The 27,432-nt window shown below is 43.4% G+C and overlaps 1 protein-coding gene across 3 annotated transcripts in view; it reads right to left on the bottom strand.

Annotated features, from left to right (window-relative positions):
- RNF130 (ring finger protein 130) overlaps window positions 1-10,422 on the bottom strand; it is a 139,278-nt gene extending 128,856 nt beyond the window's left edge. Inside the window, exon 1 of one of the 3 annotated variants that reach the window (XM_069590388.1) lies at window positions 9,707-10,422. In XM_069590388.1, coding sequence (XP_069446489.1) covers window positions 9,707-9,953 — 247 coding nt within the window. In that variant the 5' untranslated portion in view covers window positions 9,954-10,422. The remainder of the gene's footprint in view (window positions 1-9,706) is intronic. The other 2 variants (XM_069590389.1, XM_069590390.1) reach the window with 2 other exon arrangements.
- Between the last annotated feature and the right edge of the window lie 17,010 nt (window positions 10,423-27,432).

Here is a 27,432-nt window from a genome sequence, read left to right as displayed (position 1 = left end):
TTCAAAAAAAAGAGAGAAAAGAAAATGAGAAATGTTACCCATGAACAGCCATTTTTATTTCTGCATATTACTTTGAGTCCCTGTCCACTGTAAAGATATTACTTTTGTAGGCTATACCTAACTTTCACATGATCCCCTTTAATGGCTGTGTAACATTCCACGAAGCAGATCATTCATAATTTACTAAACTCACTTTAGAAGTGGTACAAGACATGGTGGAAGTATGAGCTCTGTAGTCAGACAGACCTACATCAAATCCAAACTCTTCTGAATCACAAGATTCAGCTGGTGGATTACCTCACTCACTTTAATTTGTCCAACACTAATTATCAGTACCACCCTCCTATGTTCCAGGCTCAACAGTGAGCACTGAGCATACAAAAGTGGACACCAGGATCTCTGCCTTCAGAAGCAAATAAGATAGGTACACAATTTCCAACCATATTAAGTGTTATAAACAAAAAAACAAAAACACTAAGAGACTGGAGTGCCTTGAATTCCCCTCCACAGAATGAGGATACCGTACCACCTAGCGCTGTTACAAGAATTCAACGATACTACACGTACAATGCTTGGCACCACTCTTGGCAGAGAGTATGTACCCAATATATGTTAACTATATCACTGTGTGGGATAAAGAGGGATCACCAAAGCAGGAAATATCGTCCTCTCAGTACACACTTTCTTCTTTTCTCTATCAATATAAACCCTATACTTTTTCAGGTTTGACTTTACTGCTAGAAGTTTGATGTGGGTCTTTTAAAAATGTACTTATTTTATTGAAGGATAATTGCTTTACAAAATTTTGCTATTTTCTGTCAAACTTCAACATGAATCAGCCATAGGTATACATATATCCCCTGCCTTTTGAACCTGTCTCCCCATCCCACCCCCTAGGTTGATGCAGAGCCCTTGTTTGAGTTTCCTGAGCCATATAGCAAATTCCTGTTGGCTACCTATTTCACATATAGTAAAGTAAGTTTCCAATTCAATGGACATGGGTTTGGGCGGACTCCGGGAGTTGGTGACGGACAGGGAGGCCTGGCGTGCTGCGGTTCATTGGGTCGTGAAGAGTCAGACACAACTGAACTGAACTGAACTCACCTAAGTTTCCATGTTACTCTTTCCATACATCTCACCCTCTCCCTCTGTCCGTAAGTCTATTCTCTATGTCTGTTTCTCCATTGCTGTCCTGTAAATATCTTTAGTACCACTTTCTAAATTCCATATATATGCGTTAGAATATGGTATTTATCTTTCTCTTTCTCACTTCACTCTGTACAATAGATTCTAGGTTCATCCACCTCATTAGAACTGACTCAAAGGCGTTCCTTTTTAAGGCTGAGTAATATTCCATTGTGTATATATACCACAACTTCTTTATCCATTCATCTGTCAATGGACATCTAGGTTGCTTCCATGTTCTAGCTGTTGTAAACAGTGCTACGATGAACAATGGAATACATGTGTCTTTTTCAATTTTGGTTTCCTCAGGGTATATGCCTAGGAGTGGGATTGCTGGGTCATATGGTGATTCTATTCCTAGTTTTTTAAGGAATCTCCATACAGTCTTCCATAGCGGCTGTATCAATTTACATTCCCACCAACAGTGCAAGAGGGCTCCCTTTTCTCCACACCCTCGCCAGCATTTACTTTTTGTAGACTTTTTGATGATGGCCATTCTTATCAGTGTGAGGTGATATCTCATTGTAGTTTTGATTTGCATTTCTCTAATAATGAGTGATGTTGAGCATCTTTTCGTGTGTTTGCTAGCCATCTGTATGTCTTCTTTGGAGAAATGTCTGTTTAGGTCTTTTTCCCACTTTTTGATTGGGTTGTTTTCCTGGTATTGAGTTGTATGAGCTGCTTGTGTATTTTGGAAATGAATCCTTTGTCAGTTGTTTCATTTGCTATTATTTTCTCCCATTCTGAGGGTTGTCTTTTCATCTTGCTCATAGTTTGATGTGGGTCTATTTTTAGAACCATTTCTCTCCTCGTCATGTTCAAGTTTCCTTTTATCTCCGTGAACAAACTGAGTATATTTATAATGGCTCTTTCAACACCTTTATTTGCAATTCCATCATTTGTCCCACTTCTGGGACTGTTTCTGCTGACTGTTTTTCTGTCTGGTTATGGGTCATATTTTCTCTACTTGGCTTGTCTGCTCATTTTTTATTGGATGCTGGTATTGGATTTCATGTTTTTGGGAGCTGGACTTTGTTGTAATCCCTTCGGATATTGTGAGGGTTTGCTCATGATTAGGTACTTTAAATAAATCTCATCCTTTTAAGGTTTGCCTCTAAGATTTGGTAGGTGGGTCCAGAACAGGCTTTTCTCCAGGGCTAATTTAGCCTTACTCCATGCCTCATCCATTAGGTCTTTCTACTTTGATTAGTGAGAATATGAACTATTCCCAGCCTTGTGTGAACTGCAAGAATTCTTCCACCTGCTAATTTCTGACAGCTCTCCATAAAACAAGCAGAACAGTACTCAATCAAAGGCTTGAGTGAACGAACCCCTTGCAGCCCCCTCCTGTCCTGTACCTGACCTCCTCACACATTCAAGCCTACTCAAGCTGCCTTCACCTCTCTGAGCTCTGAACTCTGTCTCATCAACTCAGGAAGACCACTAGATTCTTTCTGGGTTCCCCTTCCCTGAGCTTCAGTTCAGAAACTCTCCAGGAGGTAAGCTGAGGCAGTCACAGAGCTCTGTTATTTATTTCCTTTCTCTCAGGGAGCACTGTCCTGTGCTGTTTTCTGACCTATTTCTAAAATTGCTGTTTCATAACTGTCAGGTTTTCCAGTCACTTGAGGTGGCAAGGTAAACCTAGTGTCTGTTATTCCATTATGGCTAGAGAAAGAACTAATCAAGTTTAATTTCAACTTCCACATTTTCAATGAAACCTCTCTAGACTACAAGTCCAAATAATTGTTCATTTCTCTGATCTCTGTACCATTTACTGATCTAGCATACTAACAGAGGCCCTATAGTATACTCTATCAACACCCCACCATCCCCATCCCATCCTACAGATTCCAGCAACACCTGCCATCAGTTTCACTACCAGACCAAGCACCACAGGGTTAAATGCAACCACATATTACAGTGGCTTGCTAGTGCCAGGCACAGTTTGAGGTATTTGGTTAAAACAAAGAAGACGCTGTCCCTAATTTCCAAGAGCTCACAGTCTGGGACAACTTAGGAATCAACTTCTCACCCATAAATCCATAACATAGTTTTAATGGGAAAAACTAAGGTATAAATGAACCTTTAGAACATGGATTGTGGCTTGTCAAAAGTTTTCTTAAAGGACTAGAGAACAAGCAGTTGAGGCTTGCAAGTCATATAGGCTCCTGTAATAACTGCTTAACTCTGTCGGTAAACCACAGAGCCACAGACACGTGAATGAATGGACATGGCTGTATTCCAACAAACTCTGTTTACAATACCATGCGGCTGGTCCCGTTGCTGGTGTCTGTAGACAGCCTGCACCATCTTCTACAACGGCACATCCTATTTGTGCCATCCTGACAAGTTCTCTTAGGCAGGAATTGCACACCATATCTTCCACACACACACCACAGAACCTGCATAATGCAAGCTCAGAGGAGTTTATAAAGGACTTTTTAATTTATGTCATTTGGCATTTGAAGGGTTCCCTTTATTTTGTTCAAAATTGCTTCCAACAGTAAAGAAAGCTACACTTACTATGACTTATGGAAAAGAAATCAATGTTTAGTGCATAAAATACTCTAAGGATGATAAAACAAACAAATGATGATCCTGAAAACTTAATTTCATTTTGTAAATAAGTCAAGGTTGCTATACTTAAAACAACCAGCTCTGAGGATTGGTACGATTAGGTACTTCGAATAAATCTCATCCTTTTAAGGTTTGCCTCTAAGATTTGGTAGGTGGAAATGCACCCCAGAGGTGTGGACATGGTCCAAAACACTACCAGACTTCTTTGAGAATTATCTAAAGAGAGAATTCACAAGCACATTAAAAGACTGCCTCAAAAATAATTTTCAATTGTCAAAATCTACCCAGAAAAGACAGACATTTGATAAACTGTATGCATTTTCCAAATGGTTCAATCAAAAAGATAACCTCACAAAACAAATTCTGAAAGTGTTTAAATTTTTCATTGTTGCAAAATATGTATGTATACATAGAAACATATACACCCCCATGTGACTGGCATTAAAAGAACAGTATCCTTTTTTTTTTTTTTTTTTTAAGAACAGTATCCTTAATGGGTATATCTGGTACTTTGTTTAACGAGGTTCGTCTTACTATTTTACAGTTACACCTTGTTCAAGATGGAGGGATCTTACAAGCCATCTAGTCTAATGCTCCTTCAAATGAAGGAGTTCCCTTTTATAATATTCAAAGCAATGCTTTGTAGTTTGTTCATCTCTTAAAAGTCATATTCAGAAATGAACATGGACTAACAGTGCGCCTGGCCTATAATGAAGTGGGACCTGTGTTACCCAGGATACGATGCTCATATGCACGCAAGAGCAGAATGGGCTGTTCAGCGAGTGAACAGAGGCTTTGTCCTATGACATGCAGCTCGAAGCCTTATTTCCCCTCAACTCCTTTCACTGCAGCTAATTTTTTTTTACCCAAATTCAAGACTATATAATAATTTCTATTAGCTTTTCTCTTAGTTTCAGCCCACCATTCCATACATTGAGATCCTGAGGATCCTGCCATCCAATATTTCAGTTAAATATGTCACGTCTTTATCAAATCACTGGCGCAACAAAGACCTTCACAATGTGAAGAAGAGCAAGATGAAAACTCTAAGGCAGAAAGTACAGACAACACTTTGCTATAAAGAGAAACAGAAAGATGGAACGGAGGAAGGATGTATATATTTGGTGGGGAGGTTTAAAAATATATACTCAAATTTTATATGCTAATGAATCATCCAAAAGCAAAGGAAAAATACAAAATGTAAAAATATTTTCTAAATTGTTAAAATTTAATACAAATACAATTTATCATATATTGCTTGGTTATCTATTTTAGGTCAAAATTTGGTTTTTAGAGCCTCCAGCTCCTTCTGAATTATCTTTCCTTTCAGGGTCTCTGATTCCAGAATAACACCTACTTTTTTTCTGAATATTTTGATATCTCTATATCCGGTAGCCCCTGCCTTTGGCATTATACAATCTAACATTTCATGGTCCTTTTCATCCAAGATCTTGCTTCCACATCGATTGCCTTCACTCTAAAATCAGAATTTTAAAAACCAAGTTTATGTTTAATCCAACAAAATCACATATATAAAACATAAGAATCTAAGTTTTTTAAATGTTATGGCATCCCTTTGGTCAACCAGATGACCAAAAAAAATTTATTACTTGGTAAAATTGTTCTCCAAGGATTAAACATCCAATCCTGAACATTTCTATGCAAAATGACTAGTACCAAATTCTTCCCACCAGCATATTTGCATATAAAATGACATCATCAACAACAGGGCCTCTCTCCCAACCCCCACCTCCAGGCTCAAACAAAAAGTTAGTGTGCACACACACAAAGCACATCTACAACGTCCGTTCCACAGTAAATGCTGGCTAGGCTTCACATTTGTTTCCAGATCTACGCTCACCCTTCGAGTAAGTTAGTAATAAGAAAGCAACCATGAACAACAACCAGGATCTGTGAATAAATAGAAGGCACGTTCCTGCAAAAGTTCACGTCAAAAAATAAATTCTTTACAGTTAAAATATGAAATTTTTTATCACCAAATAAATCTCCATTTAAAATGTACTCTAATGATTAAGAATGCATTTTCAAAGTACAACACTTGTTTATGAAATAGTTTATAAAGTTTAACACTTTTCAAAACATACTTCTAAAAGACCAAAGCATTTAGGAAGAAATTGCCACATTGCTCTTTAAAGATATAGGACAAATAAATCTTGCCCAGTAATTCATACATGCCTAATTTACAGAAATAATGACTCACTGGAAAAGACTCTGATGCTGGGAGGGATTGGGGGCAGGAGGAGAAGGGGACGACAACAGAGGATGAGCTGTCTGGATGGCATCACCGACTGGATGGACGTGAGTCTGAGTGAACTCTGGGAGTTGGTGCTGGACAGGGAGGACTGTACTGCTGCGATTCATATGGTCGCAAAGAGTCGCACACGACTGAGCGCCTGACTAAATGCAAAATAACTAGAAAGGTTTTTACTGTCACAACCAAGTCAGAGAATTAAAACGAGTTATCATGTTAAGCCCTAGGAAAACTTACTTTTGTCTTTATATTCACCAAACACTTGTCCTCAAAATTTTTATTAACTTCCCATCTATTGACCATGGCTGGTTCTTTTTTTGCCAGTAATTCTGTCTCCTAACTATTTTTTTTTGAAATTTGAACATCACTTTGTTTAGTGTCAACACTCAGTAAATCTTCAATAAACACATTAAGAATTCTCTTCAACTTAAAATTACAAGCAGGCAAGAGTCAGAATATATTATTTTTTCTAAAACCACTAAAATTTGAGATTAAATCGAGAATATCATAATGTGAAATAACCAAATATTCAAATGTTAAGCTATTTTCTTTTTTAAAATTGAGGTATAATAGACATACGGGCTTCCCTGGTGGCTCAGATGGTAAAGAATCTGCCTGCAACGCAGGAGGCCCATGTTCCATCCCTGGCTCAGGAAGATCCCCTGGAGAAGGAAATGGCAACCCATTCCAGTATTTTTGCCTGGTGGGCTACAGTCCATGTGGTTGCAAATATCCAGACACGACTAAGTGACTAGAGTACACTGGCATAATAGATATAAGCCATTTTCTTAACTATGAAAAATTTTAACAGATTTCTATCACCATTCTTGTTTTTTAAAATACATTCCTAGGACTTCCCTGGTGGTCCAGTGGTTGGAACTTTGCATTTCCACTGTGGGGGTGTGGGCCAGATCCCTGTTCGGGGGAACTGAAGATTCTGCATGCTAATGATAGCATGGCCAAGAAACCAAAACAAGAAAACAAAATACATTCCTAAATTTCTGCTGCGAAAGCACAAAAACTTCTTAGATTTCATGTTAGTCCATTGACTTAGAAACAGTTTATAGGCAAACTGACATAAAAATGCCACTAGACCGTGAGCTTCAGGGAGAAAAGAAAGAATTTGTTTTGCTTATTTCTGGGGCCCATCCCTCTTTCCTAGTACCTTGGGTGGTGGCTGGGACCAGCAGATTTTCAATTAGTATTTGCTGGATTGAAAGAACCTATGTGTGCAGATCCCTTAGTAGAAAGCCAGACCCAAACTACCTGCAGGATGCCACCACCGAGGCCATGAAAAATCCTTGAGCAATCTCATGTGTGGATACAAAATGAGTCCCTAGAGAACAGAGGAAATGAAGAGAAGACAGACACCCAGGGGAACTGACTGCAGACTCAAGTTTCCAAGACTGCTCCAACGTATTCACTTTGATGCCATGTCTGAAACTCCACCAATTTATAGAGATTCATTTAGGTTAACAAATCTCCTCTTGTAAGAATGTAGGCACCATTTAAGCCTCTCATTAACCTTGTGTTGTGCTGTGCTTAGTCGCTCAGTCGAGTCCAACCCTTAGCAAATTGCCAGGCTCCTCTGTCCATGGGGATTCTCCAGGTAAGAATACTGGAATGGGTTGCTATGCTCTCCTCCAGGGGATCCTCCCAATCTAGGAATTGAACCCATGTCTCCCACATTGCAGGCAGATTCTTTACCATCTAAGCCACCAGGGAAGCCCCTCAATAAACTTAAGGTATAACTAGTTCACCATTCCCTTTTGCAGACAAAATTGAGGCTAAAATGCCAAATTACTTTCCTAAACTCACACAGTACTTCGCCAGTAACATAAGGCTTAGGTACAGCACAACTGAAACCTCCCCACTGACGGAGGAACAAGACCAGCCTTTACCACCCGTCAGTGTCCAATACCCTTCTATACAAACACCTAAAACAAGTTTTGCTTGGAATGACAGGCAAGAAACAAGTAGTTTCAGAACACAGATCACTTATCAGGCAAGTATCTAAAGTGAGGATCATGGATTCGAGGTGCCTAGAGGAACCCAAAGACAAACCACAGATTTCAAAATACTGCACAGGGCCAGTTCTTGTTCCAGAACAGTTTGCCTTTCCCTCTTCCTCCCCTTCCACGTGACCCTCACAGATCTCAACCCCAGAAAACAGGCTACCATTGTCAGTGCCACAGTTTGGAAACATTTTGTGTCCCAAGCACAGTGACTGGCACAGAACAAGCAAGCAAATATTTACTGAATGAACCAAAGGCCAAAGTTGTTACTGTGGGCAAGGCAGGACCCTAACTGCCTTTTTCTTTAACAAAGTGGAGATGAGAAGTGCATACTAAGCAACTGATTACTGATGTAAAAATGAACGTTTGAAACGAAGGTGTAAACTGGGGAAAGGCTGGTGAAAGCCCTTCCTGATTCTTCTTCCCTAGCTGCTGCTGCTGCTGCTGCAAGTCACTTCAGTCCTGTCCGACTCTGTGCGACCCCATAGACGGCAGCTCACCAGGCTCCCCCGTCCCTGGGATTCTCCAGGCAAGAACGCTGGAGTGGGTTGCCATTTCCTTCTCCATCTTCCCTATCTAGATTGCCTCAAAAAAAAAAAAAAAAAAAACCACACAGCTTAGCATGTTCGCATTCAAACATGTATCTCAGAAGTGGCATGATGTTCTAATAGTTTAGAGTATAAAAACAAACACCTTATGTAGGTTGCCTAGTTTAGGTCATCTTAACATGAAAAGCAGCTTTAAAAAGTCCCCTCTCAGCATTCTCAGGGTGAGAGTGGGTAGAGATGGAGAAGATAGTAGACATTTTTCCATAAAGCCTGCTGTGGGCCAAAAACAAAATCATACTCCACAGTGTGGGAAAAGTTTCTTTCAAAACATTACCAGAAATTTGTACAAATATATGCTTTATACCAAATTATTAAAGAGCAAATGATAGGACGTAAGATTAAGCCAAATGGCTTCAAAGACAACTCTCAAAAATTTTACCTATTTTCCCTCTGGCAGACTCTCACGACCTGAAGACTTGGCTACAGGTTCCAATTGGTATCGGATTCGTCGTAACGTCAGATGTTCAGGCGTCAAATTACAGTAAAGCTGGTGGGGCACAATAAGAGCCAAAAGCAACACCGAAGATGCCCATTTTCCTCCTCCACTCTCCTTCCACTTGTCACATAAGAAAAACGGCACGTTTTTACAGTAGAAAAGGGCCTCATCCTTCCAGATCAATACAGCGCAGTCTGTGATTTAGGGAAGGAACCTGTGCGGTTTCCGAAATACAGGTTGAGACTTCATCCATCATGAACTAGTTTTGCGCTCTTCCACCACCTCCTTTGTCTGAGCTGTCCCTGCAAACTCGCAGTTCAATACCTTCCTGTAAACAAGCTAACTGAACCCAGGGGGGAAAAAGCCTTTTTAAAAAGAAAAGAAGAACCCAATACCGCGTCTGGAGCCTCATTGCCAGCAGCGAACGGGGCGGGGGAAGGACACGACGGGAACCTCGACCCTGGGGCCGCCCGCCGAGCGGCGCATCAATCCGGGCGGGGTGGGGGCGCCGCATCCGCCGCCTCCGCGCCCGGGTTGTGGCTCCTGGGGGATGAGGGCCGACCCTTCCCCCCTCCGCCGTCCACAGCTCCTCTTTTCCCTGCCAGGCACTCACCTCCATGGATAGGCAGCGGCGCCAGAACCTGGCCACGGACCTCGGCCTTGGGCGAGTCGAGTCCGTAGCGCCCGCGGTCGATGCGGAATGTAAGTGGGGCTCCGCGGCCGGGCTCCTGCACCGTCACGTTGATGAGCGCAGTGTAGTACTCCTGGCTCGCGTTGTCCGCCCGCGCCGGCCACAGGCTGCAGGTCAGCAGAGCGAACGCGGCGAGCCGGGCCGGGCCCGCCCGCGCCGCGCCGCTCATCGTCCCTCCGGCCGCCGCCGCTCGCGGACCGGGATCCCGGGCCGGCGCCGAGAGGAGGGGCGGGCGCGGCCGGCCCTGCAGCGCGAGCGCACGCGCGCGGCCTGTGCGCGGCCGGGCACGAGCGTAGCCCTCCTCGGCGCCGCGGCCCCGCCGCTCGCCGCCCTCACAGCCGCAGGGAGGCGCCCATGGGCGCTTCGGCGAGGACGGCACGTCAGGGCTCGCGCGGTCGTCTCCTCTGGGTCCCTACGCGGCCGTGTCGGTGGGCCCACTCCATCCCCTGGCCCGGCCCCGCCGAGTGGGGGCGCCTCGTGAGGACGCGCCCGGCGGGGAAGATGCGCCCGAAGGAAGGTCCCCGGAGCAGCAACTCCTCAGCGCCCGGCAGCCGCCGCGGGCGCGCTCCCCCCCCCGCCCCGCCCCCTGCCTGTGGAGTGGCACGGCGCAGGCCTGGGACTCAGTCCCGCCTCCCTGCGCATGCGTGCGAGCCCCTGTCGGCTCCCGCCCGCCGGCACGAGGGCCCTGCAAGCCCCCGTCGCTCGCGTGCCGCGTACCCGGCCATGTTAGTACGTCAGGCCTGATGCGCGTCTGGCTTGGAGCCTGGGGGCTTTCCAAGGGACTGTGGAAGAGTTTGAGATGAGGATACAAAAGAAAAATAGCTAAAACTTTAAAGTTATTTTAAAAATTAAATGTCTGTGGGATTTCACATTTCAGCTGGTCACCTCCAAGTCATGTAATCAGCATCTCGGGAGAGGGTGGGGAACGCTTCTGTGCAATGAGTACGGGGGCTCACTAGACCCGGATCTTTAAGGATATCTGGGTTATTCGGAAAGGACATCTACAGACTAGAAGAAATCTCCAGAGGCACTGGACAAAACAGGAATTGTGATGCTCCCTCCTTCCTCCACCGTCTTCCCCCAGCACACACACTACTCTCTACACACACATACACACACAGATACACACCCTGTGTCAGTCCGTGTCACTTAAGCTATGCACTTTTCTAAAGCATAAATGAAAGGGAAAGGGCGATTCTAGCTTCAGGTGCAGCTGAACTCAGGAGTTTATATGTTAGTGGGCAGTACACTCATCATTATGATGAAGTGGAGAGGAAGGGAAATTCCCAGGTGGCTCAGTGATAAAGACTGTGCCTGCCAGTGCAGGAGACACAGGAGATGCCTAGTCGATCCCTGAGTTGGGAAGATCCTGTAGGAGGAAATGGCAAGCCACTCCAGTATTATTGCCAAGAAAAGCCCATGCACGGAGGAGCCTGGAGGTCTACACTCTGTGGGCTCACAAAGAGTCAGACAAAACTGAGCAACTGAGCACGGGAAAGAAGGATGGTATCTACTAACTAGCCAAGCTTGGATCTCCTGCGTCCTACGGTGGAAAGGGGATGAAGTCAACCTTGCACAACCAAAAGTACTGAGAATCAGAGAGAGAGGCTACTTCTGAAAGGAAAGATGAGCTGCTGTTTCCAGTGAAAGGGTATAGATGCAGTTCAGGCAAACACATCAGATGTCCACTGGTGCTGCCTTATCAACCTTCTTAACAAGTACTTCCTCCAGTTCCTTCCCTTCCATCCCCACCAGGTTTGTTTGTCTAGTACATGCTCTGTCTTGAGACTGCATTTTATTTACTTGCATACAGTAATTAACTGCAAGGAGATCAAACCAGTCAGTCCTAAAGGAAATCAACCTTGAATATTCATTGAAAGGACTGATGCTGAAGCTGAAGCTCCAATAATTTGGCCACTTGATGGGAAGAACTGACTCATTGGAAAAGATCTTGATGCTGGGAAAGATTGAAGCCAAAAGGAGAAGGCGGCAGCAGAGGACGAGATGGTTAGATGACATCACCGACTCAATGAATATGAATCTGAGCAAACTCCAGGAGATAGTGAAGGACAGGGAAGCCTGGTGTGCTTCAGTCCATGGGCTCAACAACAACAAATTAAGTGGCAAGATCCTAGGCCCTGTATTTAAAGAGACTCTCTCACAGCTGGACCTCTCTCATAAGGCAAGGAGTCCTTGGACTCAAAGTACCCCTGCTCAGGCACTGAGAGCCAGGATTCCCTTTCCAAACAGCCCTGGACCACTTAGGGCCGACATGGTAGAGCTCTTCTCTAGTGAGGGTTTTCTTACTCTGCTCCTGTCTTTTAACCTGCCCTGCCCTGCCCCTGCTTGAGAAACTCATGGCCCCTACTCACTTGTCCTTACAAAGGTCTTTCAAAGTGCAAGGTGCCTATGCTCCCTGGCACAAGAGATGATTATAGAGACCCAGAGACACCACCGTATTAAATCAGTTGAAGAGAAAGTGCATCTCTTTAAACCTCTCTTTGGGCCCTTCTGAATTTGTCAAGGAGAAAGTTGGATCTAAAGTGCTTTTAACACTTCTCGGGCACTTGGTAATCCCTCTTTCAAACAAAGTGGGATTAGGTCTTTGTGCACAACCATAGCAGGCACCAGCATCTAGAACAATATTAAAACAACCTGCATTTGGGGTGTAATTGTCTTTAATTTAATGGAAACCTTTCTGTTAAGGCAAGAGGTTTTTCATTAAAAAAATAATTTATTTTAACTTGAGGCTAATTAAAATATTGTAGTGGTTTTTGCCATACATTGACATGAATCAGCTATGGGTGTACATGTGTCCCCCATCCTGAACACCCCTCCCACCTCCTTCCCCATCCCATCCCTCAGGGTCATCCGAGTGCACTGGCCCTGAGCGTCTTGTCTCATGCATTGAACCTGCACTGGTGATCTATTTCATATATGGTAATATACGTGTTTAAATACTGTTCTCTCAAATCATCCCACCCTCGCCTTTTCCCACAGGGTCCAAAAGTCTGTTCTTTATCTCTGTGTCTTTTTTGCTGTCTCGCTTATTGGGGTCATTGTGATCATTTTTCTAAATTCCATATGTATGCATTAATATACTGTATTGGTGTTTCTCTTTCTGACCTACTTCACTCTGTATAATAGGCTTCAGTTTCATCCACCTCATTAGAACTGATTCAAATGCATTCTTTTTATAACTGAGTAATATTTCATTGTGTATATGTACCACAGCTTTCTTATCCATTCGTCTGCTGATGGACATCTAGGTTGCTTCCATGTCCTGGCTATTGTAAATAGTGCTGCGATGAACACTGGGGTACACGTGTCTCTTTCAATTCTGGTTTCCTCAGTGTGTATGCCCATCATTGGGATTGCTGGGTCATATGGCAGTTCTGTTTTCAGTTTTTTAAGGAATCTCCACACTGTTCTCCATAGTGGCTGTACTAGTTTGCTTTCCCACCAACAGTGTAAGAAGGTTCCCTTTTTCCACACCCTCTCCAGCAGTTATTGTTTATAGACTTTTTGATAGCAGCCATTCTGACTGGCGTGAGATGGTACCTCATTGTGGTTTTGATTTGCATTTCTCTGATAATGAGTGATGTTGAGCATCTTTTCATGTGTTTGTTAGCCACTTGTATGTCTTCTTTGGAGAAATGTCTATTTAGTTCTTTGGCCCATTTTTTTATTGGGTCATTTATTTTTTGGTATTGAGCTACATGAGCTGCTGGTATATTTTTGAGATTTAATTATTTGTAAGTTGTTTCATTTGCCATTGTTTCCTCCCATTCTGAAGGCTGTCTTTTCACGTTCCTCATAGTTTCCTTCATAGTGCAAAAATTTTAAGTTTAATTAGGTCCCATTTGTTTATTTTTGCTTTCATTTCCATTACTCTGGGAGGTGGGTCATAGAGGATCCTGCTGTGATTTATGTCAGAGAGTGTTTTGCCTGTGTTTTCCTCCAGAAGTTTTATAGTTTCTGGCCTTACATGTAGAACTTTAATCCATTTTGAGTTTATTTTTGTGTATGGTGTTAGAAAGTGTTCTAGTTTCATTCTTTTACAAGTGGTTGACCAGTTTTTCCAGCTGCTGCTGCTAAGTCACTTCAGTAGTGTCCAACTCTGTGTGACCCCATAGACAGCAGCCCATGAGGCTCCCCCGTCCCTGGGATTCTCCAGGCAAGAACACTGGAGTAGTTTGCCATTTCCTTCTCCAATGCATGAGAGTGAAAAGTGAAAGTGAAGTCGCTCAGTCGTGTCTGACCCTCAGCAACCCCGTGGACTGCAGCCTTCCAGGCTCCATCCATGGGATTTTCCAGGTAAGAGTACTGGAGTGGGGTGCCATTGCCTTCTCCGAGTTTTCCCAGCACCACTGTTAAAGAGATTGTCTTTTCTCAATTCTATATTTTTGCCTCCTTTGTCAAAGATAAGATGTCCATAGGTGTGTGGATTTGTCTCTGGGCTTTCTGTTTTGTTCCATTGATCTGTATTTTTGTCTTTGTGCCAGTACCATGCTGTCTTGATGACTGTAGCTTTGTAGTGTAGTCTGAAGTCAGGCAGGTTGATTCCTCCAGTTCCAGTCTTCTTTCTAAAGGTTGCTTTGGCTATTTGAGGTTTTTGGTAATTCCATACAAATTGTGAAATTATTTGTTCTAGTTCTGTGACAAATACTGTTGGTAGCTTGATAGGGATTGCATTGGATCTACAGATTGCTTTGGGTAGTTTACTTATTTTCACTATATTGATTCTTCTGATCCATGAACATGGTGTATTTCTCCACCTATTTGTGTCATCTTTGATTTCTTTCATCAGTGTTTTATAGCTTTCTATATATAGTTCTTTTGTTTCTTTAGGTAGATTTATTCCTAAGTATTTTACTCTTTTTGTTGCAATGGTGAATGGAATTGTTTCCTTAATTTCTCTTTCTGTTTTCTCATTGTTAGTGTATAGGAATGCAAGGGATTTCTGTGTGTTAATTTTATATCCTGCAACTTTACTATATTCATTGATTAGCTATAGTAATTTTCTGGTGGTATCTTTAGGGTTTTCTATATAGAGGATCATGTCATCTGCAAACAGTGAGAGGTTTACTTCTTCTTTTCCAATGTGGATTCATTTTATTCCTTTTTCTTCTATGATTGCTGTGGCTAAAACTTCCAAAACTAAGTTAAATAGTAGTGGTGAGAATGGGCACCCTTGCCTTGTTTCTGACTTTAGGGGAAATGCTTTCAATTTTTCACCATTGAGGATAATGTTTGCTGTGGGTTTATTGTAAATGGCTTATATTATGTTGAGTTATGTTCCTTTTATGCCTGCTTTCTGGAGGGTTTTTTTTTTAAATCATAAATTGATGTTGAATTTTGTTAAAGGCTTTCTCCGCATCTATTGAGATAATCACATGGTTTTTATCTTTCAATTTGTTAATGTGGTGTATCACATTGATTGATTTGTGAATATTGAAGAATCCTTGCATCCCTGAGATAAAGCCCACTTGGTCATGAAGTATGATCTTTTAAATATGTCATTGGATTCTGTTTGCTAGAATTTTGTTTAGGATTTTTACATCTATGTTCATCAGTGATATTGGCCTGTAGTTTCCCTTTTTTGTGGCATCTTTGTCTGGTTTTGGTATTAGGGTGATGGTGGCCTTGCAGAATGATTTTCGCAGAATGATTCCTCTGCAATTTTCTGGAAGAGTTTGAGTAGGATAGGTGTTAGCTCTTCTCTAAATTTTTGGTAAAATTCACCTGTGATGCCATCTGGTCCTGGGATTTTGTTTGTTGGAAGATTTTTGATTACAGTTTCAATTTCCATGCTTGTGATGGGTCTGTTAAGATTTCCATTTCTTCCTGGTTCAGTTTTGGAAGGTTATACTTTTCTAAGAATTTGTCCGTTTTTTCTCAGTTGTCCATTTTATTGGCGTTTACTTGCTGATAGTAGTCTCTTATGATCCTTTGTATTTCTGTGTTGTCTGTTGTGATCTCTCCATTCATTACTAATTCTGTTGATTTGATTCTTCTCCCTTTTTTTCTTTATGAGTCTGGCTAATGGTTTGTCTCTTTTATATATCTTTTCAAAGAACCAGCTTTTAGTTTTGTTGTTCTTTGCTATAGTCTCCTTTGTTTCTATTTAATTTATTTCTGCCCTAATTTTTAGGATTTCTTTCCTTCTACTAACCCTGGGGTTCTTCATTTCTTCTTTTTCTAGTTGCTTTAGGTGTACAGTTAGGTTATTTATTTGATTTTTCTCTTGTTTCTTGAGGTAAGCTTGTATTGCTATGAACCTTCCCCTTAGCACTGCTTTTACTGAATCCCATATGTTTTGGATTGTTGTGTTTTCATTTTCATTTGTTTAAATGGATATGTTTATTTCTTGTTTTTATTTCTTCTGTGATTTGGTGGTTATTCAGAAGCGTGTTGTTTAGCCTCCTTATGTTTATATTTTTAACGGTTTTTTTTCCTGTAGTTGACATCTAATCTTACTGCATTGTGATCAGAAAAGATGCTTGAAATGATTTCAATTTTTTAAAAAATTTACCAAGGTTAGATTAATGGCCCAGGATGTGATCTATCCTGGAGAATGTTCCATGTGCACTTGAGAGAAAGGTGAAATTCATTCTTTTGGGGTGAACTGTCCTATAGATATCAATTAGGTCTTACTGGTCCATTTTATCATTTAAAGTTTGTGTTACCTTGCTAATTTTCTGTTTGGTTGATCTGTCCCATAAGTGTGAGTGAGATATTAAAGTCCCCCACTATTATTGTGTTACTGTTAAATTCCCCTTTCATACTTGTTAGCATTTGTCTTACATATTGTGGTGCTCTTATGTTGAGTGCATATATATTTATAATTGTTATATCTTCTTGGATTGATCCTTTTATCATTATGTAGTGTCCTTCTTTTTTTTTTTGTTTTCAAAGCCTGTGTTTCAAAGTCTATTTTATCTGATATGAGTACTGCTTCTCCTGCTTTCTTTTGGCCTCCATTTGCATGAAATATCTTTTTCTAGCCCTTCACTTTCAGTCTGTACCTTGGTTTGAGGTAGATCTCTTCTAGACAGCATATATAGGGGTCTTGTTTTTGTATCCATTCAGCCAGTCTTTGTCTTTTGATTAGGTCATTCAACCCATTTATATTTAAGGTAATTATTGATAAGTATGATCCCATCACTTCATGGCAAATAGATGGGGAATCAGTGGAAACAGTGGCTAACTTTATTTTGGGGGGCTCCAAAATCACTGCAGATGGTGACTACAGCCATGAAATTAAAAGACACTTACTCCTTGGAAGGAGAGTTATGACCAAACTAGATAGCATATTCAAAAGCAGAGACATTACTTTGCCAACAAAGGCCTGTCTAGACAAGGCTATGGTTTTTCCAGTAGTCATGTATGGATGTGAGAGTTGGACTGTGAAGAAGGCTGAGCACCGAAGAATTGATGCTTTTGAACTGTAGTGTTGGAGAAGACTCTCGTGAGTCCCTTGGACTGCAAGGAGATCCAACCAGTCCATTCTGAAGGAGATCAGTCCTGGGTGTTCTTTGGGAGGACTGATGCTAAAGCTGAAACTCCAATACTTTGACCACCTCATGCAAAGAGTTGACTCATTGGAAAAGACTCTGACACTGGGAGGGATTGGGGGCAGGAGGAGAAGGGGACGACAGAGAATGAGATGGCTGGATGGCATCACCGAGTCAATGGACATGAGTTTGGGTGAACTCCGGGAGTTGGTGATGGACAGGGAGGCCTGGTGTGCTGTGATTCATAGGGTCGCAAAGAGTTGGACACGACTGAGTGACTGAACTGAACTGAACTGACCCTTTGAAATATTTATTCAAGTGAAAAAAAGAGTGAGTTGATTAAAAGTAGTAAGTTGATTAAAAGCCCAAGTGGTACTTGGCTATCACAGATCTTGTGAAGGACATGTTCTGAGGTCCAACTCAGGCCCATGCTGGCCTGGGAGTGAGCTGCCCACGAGCCTCCCTCCTCTATGGGGCCATTTCTCTGACTCTACCACATATAACTCTCCCCTGCTTTTGCAATAAGTTCCAGGTCACCTGGAAGCCCAAACTGAAATTCTCCTTCTCTGCAGAGCTCCAGTGGGCCCAGTTGCCAGCCTTCCAGCATCAAGTCCTTCAGAACTGCCTTCCCAGGACTGTGAACAAAGGTATCCTGTGTATACTATATTTGTGGAGATGCTCCAGGGATCCTAGCTCAAGCTGGGTTCCCTGGGCAATGTTGGAAACCTGAAAGGACTGTGCAAAAATCTCAGTCCTCCTCCTCCTCACCCTTCTTCTCTTCCATTCTTTCTTAAATGGCACATGATCCTCTCTGGTCCTAACATGGCCCCAATGTTATTATTTATGTGTTCCCTTTTATCACTACCCTGCACTCTCATTCTTTACCCTACAGGCAACCATTCCAATGTTTAATATGTATCTTTGGTGTTCTTGCAAAATGGTGGTGGTATTTTAGTGTACACGTACTTCTTAATTATTAAACAGTTTTGTTATAGGGGTCATTCTGGTTTTCACTCTCTTAACTCAGCATTATGCTAGAGTTTTTTCCTTTTTCTTACATTTATATGTTAAATTTTATATTGAAATACAACATACTTGTACTAAAATGCAAACAAATCTTAGTGTATAGCTCAACCGATGGTTAATAAGTGAAAACACCTTTGTGGCCACCATCGCAATCGGGATAGAAAACATTGCTAGCACCCTCAGAGGTTTCCTAGACTTCTTAGTCAGTAGCATCCCACTGTTCTGATTCTGTTACCAGGGATTAGTTTGCCTGTTTTGAACTTTATAGAAATAGAACCACATAGTATGTACTCTTTGGTGTCTGGTTTCTTTTTCCTAAATGTATATCTTTGAGATTCTTTTCTTTTTTTTGCATTTAGTGAAGTAGTTTACTTTTTCTTTGCAGTATACTATTTCACAGTGGGTTTGTTTGTGTTTTTGTTGATAGGCATCTGTATTGATTTCCATTTGGGGCTTCTATGAACACAGCTGTTACGAAGACTCTGTGCGTCATTTGGTGGATGTGTGTGGGCCTCTCTGAGAGTATATGCTGTGGAGTGGAATGGCTGCACCATAGGGTAAGCATGTATTTAGCTTTGGTGGATACTAGCGCTAATTTTCTGAGCTTCTCTCCATTTCCCCCCATTCCTAGTCTCAGCCTCTATTTTCTGTTTCCCCCCTGGGCCTCTGTCCCTTGAAGGTCTTGGTCAATATCAGCTTCCCCTGCTGTTGCTGCTGATTATCACATGCCCCTCCTGCTAAACTGTGGCCATGGATGAGATGATTGTGGAAACCTCGTCTAATCCCACGAGACAGATCATCCTGAAGAAGCTGTTCACAGTGTGTTCCTCATCAATCCTAAAGTCCCAAGAGATGCAGCAGATGAAGAGCCCTGTGGAGACATTAAGACTGTACAAGACACATTTCTGGATACTGCCTGAGCATTTTTACATTCACATCACATTTGCTACCTCCTCCTTTTGGAAGACCGAGTGATGTGCCAGGCTCCTTTCCAGAGGGCAGGCAGGACAAGTCCCATTTTTCCAGAGTGTAGCCTCTGGGTTACTTGGACCAGCACACAGAAAGGGGAAGTGCAAAGAACAGTTTTGATTTAACAATTAAGTGTTCATTTTAACATTACTTTCTTTTTTATAGCAAGTGATTTCACTTTCAATGGTAGTAATATCACCTGTCTTTAAAAACTGAGATATCTTAGAGAAGAGTATTTAACAAAAAATAGGAGAATTCCCTGGTGGTTCAGTGGTTAGGACTTTGTGCTTCCTCTGCAGGGGGCATGGGTTCAGTGTCTGGGCAAGGAACTAGGATTTGGCAAACCTCTCAGCTCGGGGGGAAAAAATATAAGGTAGAACAAGGATGTGATGTAAAAGTGATGTGCAGAAGATCAAAGTGAGGGAAATGCTGACAAAAGAGAAGGGGCTTCAGAGACAGACAGGCGCAGGGACTTGTGCAGGATTCACATAGCTGCCTAGGTGAGGACTGCAGCTCTGCCCTCCTACAAGCATTAATCAGAACAGACTGTCCTGAATGGACAGCCCCTCAGCTGGTCAGTGTCCTGCATTCTCAGGCACCCAGAGCCCCACTGCCAGCAGGGGCACACAGTAACAGCATTTTATTTAGAAAAATGTAAGCTATATTTATGTTGGTAGTCCAAAACTCTTAATCTTTCTTAACTAAAGACTTCAAGTTATAAGACAAAGTTGGAAGTTGGCAAGGTAAAGCCCTTGTATATTGTCACTTGGGTTCAACCATTTTTAACATTCGTTTACTTTATCTATTGCTTTTATTTTAAAATTGTTTTCCGGAACCATTTTATGATCCTTTGGGCTGTTCTTCTATATTCTATGACCAAAACGATAAATAGTAATTCTGTAAAATAATCCATATCTTACCCTATGTTCCCAAGCATCCAAAAATGCCACCCCAACCCACTGTTTTCTCTGAATGGGATCCAGTGAAGTTTCTGCATTGGATTTGATTATGTCTTTTAATAAAAATTCAGGCTTTTAGGTTACAGGCCCAGTTCCAGCAGATCATAAGAAACAGATGACTATCCTGCAGATCTGAGCTTGTATCCTACCCCAGATATACCACTTGGAGTTCGCCAGAAAATGCGTTGTATTTTCTGTGGTTGTCTTGTCCTCTCTCCCCTTCCCTCTCTCTTTCCTCTCCTTAACCCTTTCTATCCTTCCCTGTTTTTCTAGTCCCCCAGTCCTGGATGCAGGAATCTGGTCAAAGGGCCCTTAGCCTGAGCTGAGGATTGGAGACCGATCACATCCTCTTGGCAGAGAACTCGAATTCTGATTCTGGTCTGGTCTGACTTCTGGTAGGGCCGAGTTCCAGTCCTCCCTTCTCTGGAGGCCCAGGGAAAAGTCCCATAACGCCTGGGTATCTGTAGGTGGCAGGAGACGTCTGTAAGGCCACCCCTTTCACCCCCCCTCTCCCGCCTCCTCCCCCTTCTTCTTTCAACCTGGCTTCCTTTCCTCCCTTGAAATCTTTGATGTTAGTACTTGGATCTGAAGTTCTGTGTCTCTATAGGAGGTTTTCTGAGAGACTGTATTCTTGTATTTAAGGGCTTCCCTGGTGGTGCAGAGGTTAAAGCATCTGCCTGCAATGTGGGAGACCTGGGTTTGATCCCTGGGTCAGGAAGATCCCCTGGAGAAGGAAATGGCAACCCACTCCAGTATTCTCGCCTGGAGAATCCCATGGACGGAGGAGCTTGGTGGGCTACAGTCCACGGGTTGCAAAAAGTCAGACACGACTGAGCGACTTCACTTTCACTTTCGTTTCACTGTCAATAGTATGAATACTGTTGTGTCATACTTTTATGTGTAGATACTTAAATTATACCACAGCGACGGCAACTTTCCTCGTTTTTAACATACCAGAAACCTCAAAAAAAATAGAAGTGACCCAGGGTCCTCTCACTTCCAAAAGGGCCACTAAAGGAAGGAAACGGCTGCCCCTTCTCCCTTTCCTGGTTGGGTGGCATTAGGGAAGTAATGGCAAGACGTGGAGAGAGGAGGCCTGCTGCAGTGCTGGTCCTCTGAGCCCAGCAGTGTTCATAGGCCACCTCCACAAGGGTGGGCCTGGTGTTGGGTCAAGTGGTATTGTGAAAATCTCTGTAGACAGAGGACTTTGATGAGAGACAGAATGGCTCAGATTTGCAACCGGTCATGGTCCTGGGCTGGAATTTGATTTTCCTGAGGACTCTCAAATATGGGGATTCTATGCCCATTCTGCATGTGAGGACACCAGCTCAGAGAAGTGAGCTTTTTGTCCAGTGACCTTGCCCTAGGTGGTAATGAGGTGGTATCCCTGGGTGGAGCCCAGTTCTGGCTGGCTCCACGACCCTCACTCATTTCACTCCTCCAGGTCAGTGCCAGGTTAAGGATTCAGACAATGCCTGGATTTCCTTGAACTTGGCCCAGGCCAGGAAGCCAGAGGCTCTCTCCAGGAATTTGGGTGGGGCTTGGGGCCGATGCTGAGTGGGCACAGGCTGCTGGAGTGGGAGCCTTTTAGCAGAATTGAAGGCATTGCCAAGTCCTTTGTCAAGATTCATTTAGTCAGAGTGATGAATGACTGCGCCAGAAGGAGCTGAGAAAGGAGACGCCTGCTGGGCTGAGCTTGTTTGGAAAGAGCAGCCCTTGTGTCTGCTGGTCCTCAGGCTGGCCTGGGGTGGTGGTCCCTGGAATTCCTAGGGTCCCCTGCCAGGGCGCCTTACTGTGTCTGGAAGGGCTCTCTGTTCACAGACTGGAGAGATGTGTACAGAGAGGGTTTTAGAAAGCTTTCTGGTGAAGGCAAGGCAGCAGGACCAGTCTCAGAAAGGATAGCACCCAGCCGACCCTGGGGATCTGGGCAGTGGGAACAGAGAGGTGGCTTCATCAAGGCATGGCTGTTGGACAAAGTTAACATTGCATTCCTCAGGGAAACAAGCATCTGACTTGTCTAGGATCACTTGATCCTAGAAACGCAAGGCACCTTTATGTCAGTCTGCTGAGGGAACATGAGTGGGGGAGAAATAGCCCCCAGAGTGGCACAGCCCAGCGCCACTGGAGACAAGGAGACAAGGGACGGGAGACAGCCACACACAGGAGACAGGGCGGCTCTGTCTGCTGCAGGAAAACCACACAGGCTGCTTGTCCCATTTCCTGCCCGGTGGATGCTGCTGGTCTCTTCCAGAAGCAGAGGTGCACTTCCGAGTCCGTCTCTTCAGGCGTCATCCAGCTGGAGGCCATGCTGCTTCCTTTTTTTTTTTTTTTTTGGCGATTGGCTGCAAGACTAGTGTTAGAGTCCCATCAGCTTTTCTCTGACCTGGGGATTCAGGTGGAGTAGTGGAAAGCAAATTGTCAGCCCAGAGCTGACACCAGCCCTTCATGCTACTTTAAACCAACAGGAAACACAAGAAAACTAAAACTATGTACACAAGGATGTTTATTGGAGTATTTATTGCAGGGGCAAAAAGTTGGAAATAAACTCATTTATTTATTAAGCAAGTTATGGTACAAATTTGAGGATGACTATATAGCTATTACTATACAAGTTGTAGTAATGGGATGAACACTTATGATGTAATGTTGAGTGCAGACACAGAATATGAAATAAATCTCTGGTGGTCACCCTGTAGACTAAGTCCACATATGCGAATACGGCCAAGAAGGAGAGTTTAGTTCAGTTCAGTCCCTCAGTCGTGTCCAACTCTTTGTGACCCCATGGACTGAAGCACGCCAGGCCTCCCTGTCCATCACCAACTCCCAGAGTTTACTCAAACTCATGTCCATCGAGTCGGTGATGCCATCCAACCATCTCGTCCTCTGTCGTTCCCTTCTCCTCCGCCGTCAATCTTTCCCAGCATCAAGGTCTTTTCAAATGAGTCAGTTCTTCGCATCAAGTGGCCAAAGTATTGGAGTTTCGGCTTCAACATCAGTCCTCCCAAAGAACACCCAGGACTGATCTCCTTTAGGATGGACTGGTTGGATCTTGCAGTCCAAGGGACTCTCAAGGGTCTTCTCCAACACCGCATTTCAAAAGCATCAATTCTTTGCCACTCAGCTTTAGCAAAGTGAATATAGTTTGATTTATTTGGGGGGATTATGGGTAATTGTTTTTACTTTACATTTTTTTCTGTTTTCAAAACATTGTGTTCTTTTTGCAATTATAAAAAAGCTATCTCTTATGACCTATCATGAGACCACTGAGGAACCTATTAGAAGAAGGAGGAATGTAGAGCCAAGGTTAAGGAGATTGTACAAAGTTGGACTGGTGGAATTGTGGGCTGGTGGCTCCCAGTGACCTGCAGTCAAATTCTCCTACACAGGCTTAATATTGTCCAAATATTTAATGATTCTTTACCCAGCTTGTAAAGCAAAAATAGACATAATTTTGGTCTATTGACTCTGCATCTTTACTGAAGATAAATCTCACATGATTGCACCACATGGGATATGAATACAAGCTATAGTCCTATAAGTCCTTATTCAAGAATTGTGCCAGTTTGGTTTTTAATGTTGTTGCTGAAGGCGGGGCAGATCAGCTCATTACCCTGCTGGAGTCACAGTTGAATGTCCTTCCTGCCAATCATTTTTTGTCCTGGGAGAAGTTACCAATAGGTGGAGAACACATCTGCCAGTGAAGCATATGCCCCATTGTGGGTAAGAACCTCCTAGGAAAGTTTGGGGTGGGGCATCCAGATCTGCTCACATGTATGAAGAAAAGAAACCTCCCAAGAGATCCTATCGGTTGGCTGTTCCCGAGTTGTGTCCTTTATATCCTTTATAATGAACTGATAACAATAAGTTTTTTTCTGACTCCTATGAATCATTCTGTCAAATATGGGACATGCATGTGGTAGGGTGCGCGTGGTAGGGACTCTAGGCTTTGTGGCCAAGCTGCACAGAAGTATGGGTTACCTGGGTACCTGACACTTGCAACTGGCGTCCCACAGTCTTATTATATTATAGCCAAGTCATTATAACTTGGCCGTTACTCCAGCCCCTCCCATCTTACCTGACTCCACTGTAGGGGCTATAGGAGGTAAAAACTCAGTTTTCCTGTACAGACATCCATCCATCCATCCATTCATCCATTCACTCATTGATTCAGGTCCCTCATTGAGCAGCAGTTCTAAGAGTTTGGAATATATAAGCGAATAAGGATCCCCTCCCTCAGGACACATTCTAGCCAAGATGCACTTCTGGCTAGTGTCTCAGGAGGGGAGGTCTGCTATTGCCACATCTTACCCTTTTTTCTGCCTACGTGGGATTGTGAGGATGGAGACCACACACTGCAGGTGGTGGAGAAGCAAGGGTGAAGGAGCCTGGGTCCTTCTCTGTTGTGCTTATTTGTTTAAACTGCTGTGTAGAAGATTTCCCATGATTTGTATCTGAAAGCAGCCCTGACTGATATAAACAAAGTGGGGGCACAGAGAATCTCTATGCCTGGCCTCTGGGTGTCTTAACATCTTCCCTGCTCTGTTCATTTTAGAAGGCGCTCAGATTTGGTCTCCTGACTGAAGGCGCTCACCTGTGAGAAGGAAGAAGGAGTGGGGATTTTGGGAGAGGGGAGTGGGGGGTCCCAGAAACAGACTGGTGGCCCTGTGGTATGGGGTGGTGTGTACTAATGGGCCATTTTAGTTGCAGCACCAGAAATCCAGCTCAATGTGGAGGAGATTTTTTGTGACCGCTTATGAAAAGTCTGGGCATGGTGTAAGCTTAGGCACCAGTGAATAAAGAGGTCAGATGATATCATCAGAGCTGGGCTTCTGGTGACTCTCTCAGCCTTTCTCTCTTCTTTGTTGCTGTCATTCATCCTCAAGTAAGCTGTCTTCATGTGGGTGTGAGATGATCTCCAGCAGGCCCAGGGGGCTACATTCTGTTCTTTCAGAATCCTAGAAGAGCATAGAAGGAGAGAAAGTGCTTTTCGTTCTCAATGGACTTTCCATTCAATATTCTGAGTCTTATTGGTTTGTCTTTATGAGTTCACCACCAAGATGACCATTATGACTAAATGGATAAATGCTCTGACTGGCTAAACCTTACCACATGCTCACTCAGGGAGGCAGACAGGGAATCCCCTTGACCCAGCCCCATAGACTGAGGATGGAGGGTATGATATAGTAAAAATAAGTATTTGGTATTTGTCCCTGGTTCCTGTCACATAGCCACTAAAACCATTGCCATCTACAGAGTGATAGTGTCTTTTGTGTGCTAAGGAGATGAGATGGCTGAGGGTCCTTAGATAGCTTTAGGAATAGAGGCTGATTGCCAGAACGACCAAGGCATGATTAGAGGATTGGGATATTTAGCCCCATCCCCCAGTCTCCAGTGAGGAGACTGAGTTAATCACCAGTGGCCATCAAGTTCATCAGTCATACACATGTATTGGGACCTCCACAAGACTACTAAACAACAGAGTTTGGAGAGTCCTCAGGTTGATGAACACATCATGGTGCTGGAAGGGTGGCATCGCCTAAGAGGGCATGAAAGCTCCACCCACCCTCCTTCTTCATATCTTGTCCTATACATTTCTTCTATTTGGCTGTTCCTGAGTTATGTCCTTTATATCCTTTATAATGAACTGGTAATAATAAGTTTTTTTTCTGACTCCTATGAATCATTCTGTCAAATATGGGACATGCATGTGGTAGGGTGCGCGTGGTAGGGACTCTAGGCTTTGTGGCCAAGCTGCACAGAAGTATGGGTTACCTGGGTACCTGACACTTGCAACTGGCATCCCACAGTCTTGTGGCACTGAACCCTTAACGTGGAATCTGATGTTAACTCCAAGTAGTTAGTATCAGAGTTCAATTGGATTACAGGACACGCAGTTGTTGTCAGAATTGGCTGGTGTCTAGACAGTTGAAGAGTTGGTTATTGGTATTGGAAAAAAAAAAAGCACAGTGGTTTCCCAAGGATGCACTTGCAAGCTTATAGGACACAGATCTTGGTAGGGACACCAAGAGGTGCACTTGAAGTCCCAACCTGTGTTCAGAGGCAGGCTTGCTCTTGTCCTGGGTTCAGAGTCAGGCAGTTCTCCAGCACCAGCCTAGGGTCAGGTGGCTCCTGGAACATGTCCAGGAGTGGCTCACACTGGGAGGGGTCAGTTTGTATGTTTCAGGGTGCAAGTAACACTTGATTAGGGAATCTAGAGGAAGCAGATGTTCCAGGCAGGCTGTCTTGCATGGGCTTTGTCCAAGCCTATCTTCTATCCCAGGTGCAGATGGATGCCATAGTTCCTTGTTCTTGTTGGGTGGGAAGAGAGAAAGACTGCTCTCATCTGTAGAATGAAAACCTCACCGTTAGCCAGTTGTGGGGACCTGCCTAAGTGCCCCTGGACAGAGGGGGTAAACAAAGAAATGCCAAGGCATTGGGATTAAGCCTGGGCCCTGACTGGAAAGGGAATAGGATTATATCATTGCTTAGACTGGTCTGTTTGCTCACAAGAAATCGATGGAGGTGCAAGTAAGGATGGTAAGTTTTGGGTTAAGTACCCTCAATGCAGAGCAGCTGTTGCCTGATATAGCCCTGAGGCACCAGGAAAAGACCTCCTTGCCTCCGCTACTCTCTCTCTTCCTTCTGTCCTTTTTCACCCTTAATCTCCCCACTATTCTGTTCTAACACAGTATCTTTCCTTTTTTGCACTCTCCTGCTTTCTGACTCCACTCAACAGCCTATTTCATGAGCTAATTTTAATTGTTTATACATTTCACCTTGGCATGGACTCTGTGGGTTTGGGCAGAAGATTATATCTCATTAAGCCTCAAGTTCTTTATGTTTAGGGCCTCCCTGGTGACTCAGATGATAAAGAATCTGCCTGCAATGCGGGAGACCTGGTTTGATTCCTGGGTTGGGAAGATCCCCTGGAGAAAGGAATGGCAACCCACTCAGATATTCTTGCCTGGAGAATTCCATAGACAGAGGAGCCTGGCAGGCTACAGTCCATGGAGTGGCAAAGAGTTGGACTTGACTGAACGACTAACACTTTCACTTTCTTTATCTTTAAAATAGAATTAATATTGATCTCACATGATAACTTGGAAGATTAAACTTTACATTAAGGTTCTGAAGCTGGCCAGATAGAGTAAAACCACTAAATTCTATCAATCTCATC

This window comes from Ovis canadensis, chromosome 5, assembly GCF_042477335.2.
Source record: "Ovis canadensis isolate MfBH-ARS-UI-01 breed Bighorn chromosome 5, ARS-UI_OviCan_v2, whole genome shotgun sequence".
Lineage (NCBI taxonomy): Eukaryota > Metazoa > Chordata > Mammalia > Artiodactyla > Bovidae > Ovis > Ovis canadensis.
Note: the sequence above shows the minus strand (reverse complement) of the source record. Positions and strands in the feature narration are given on the sequence as shown.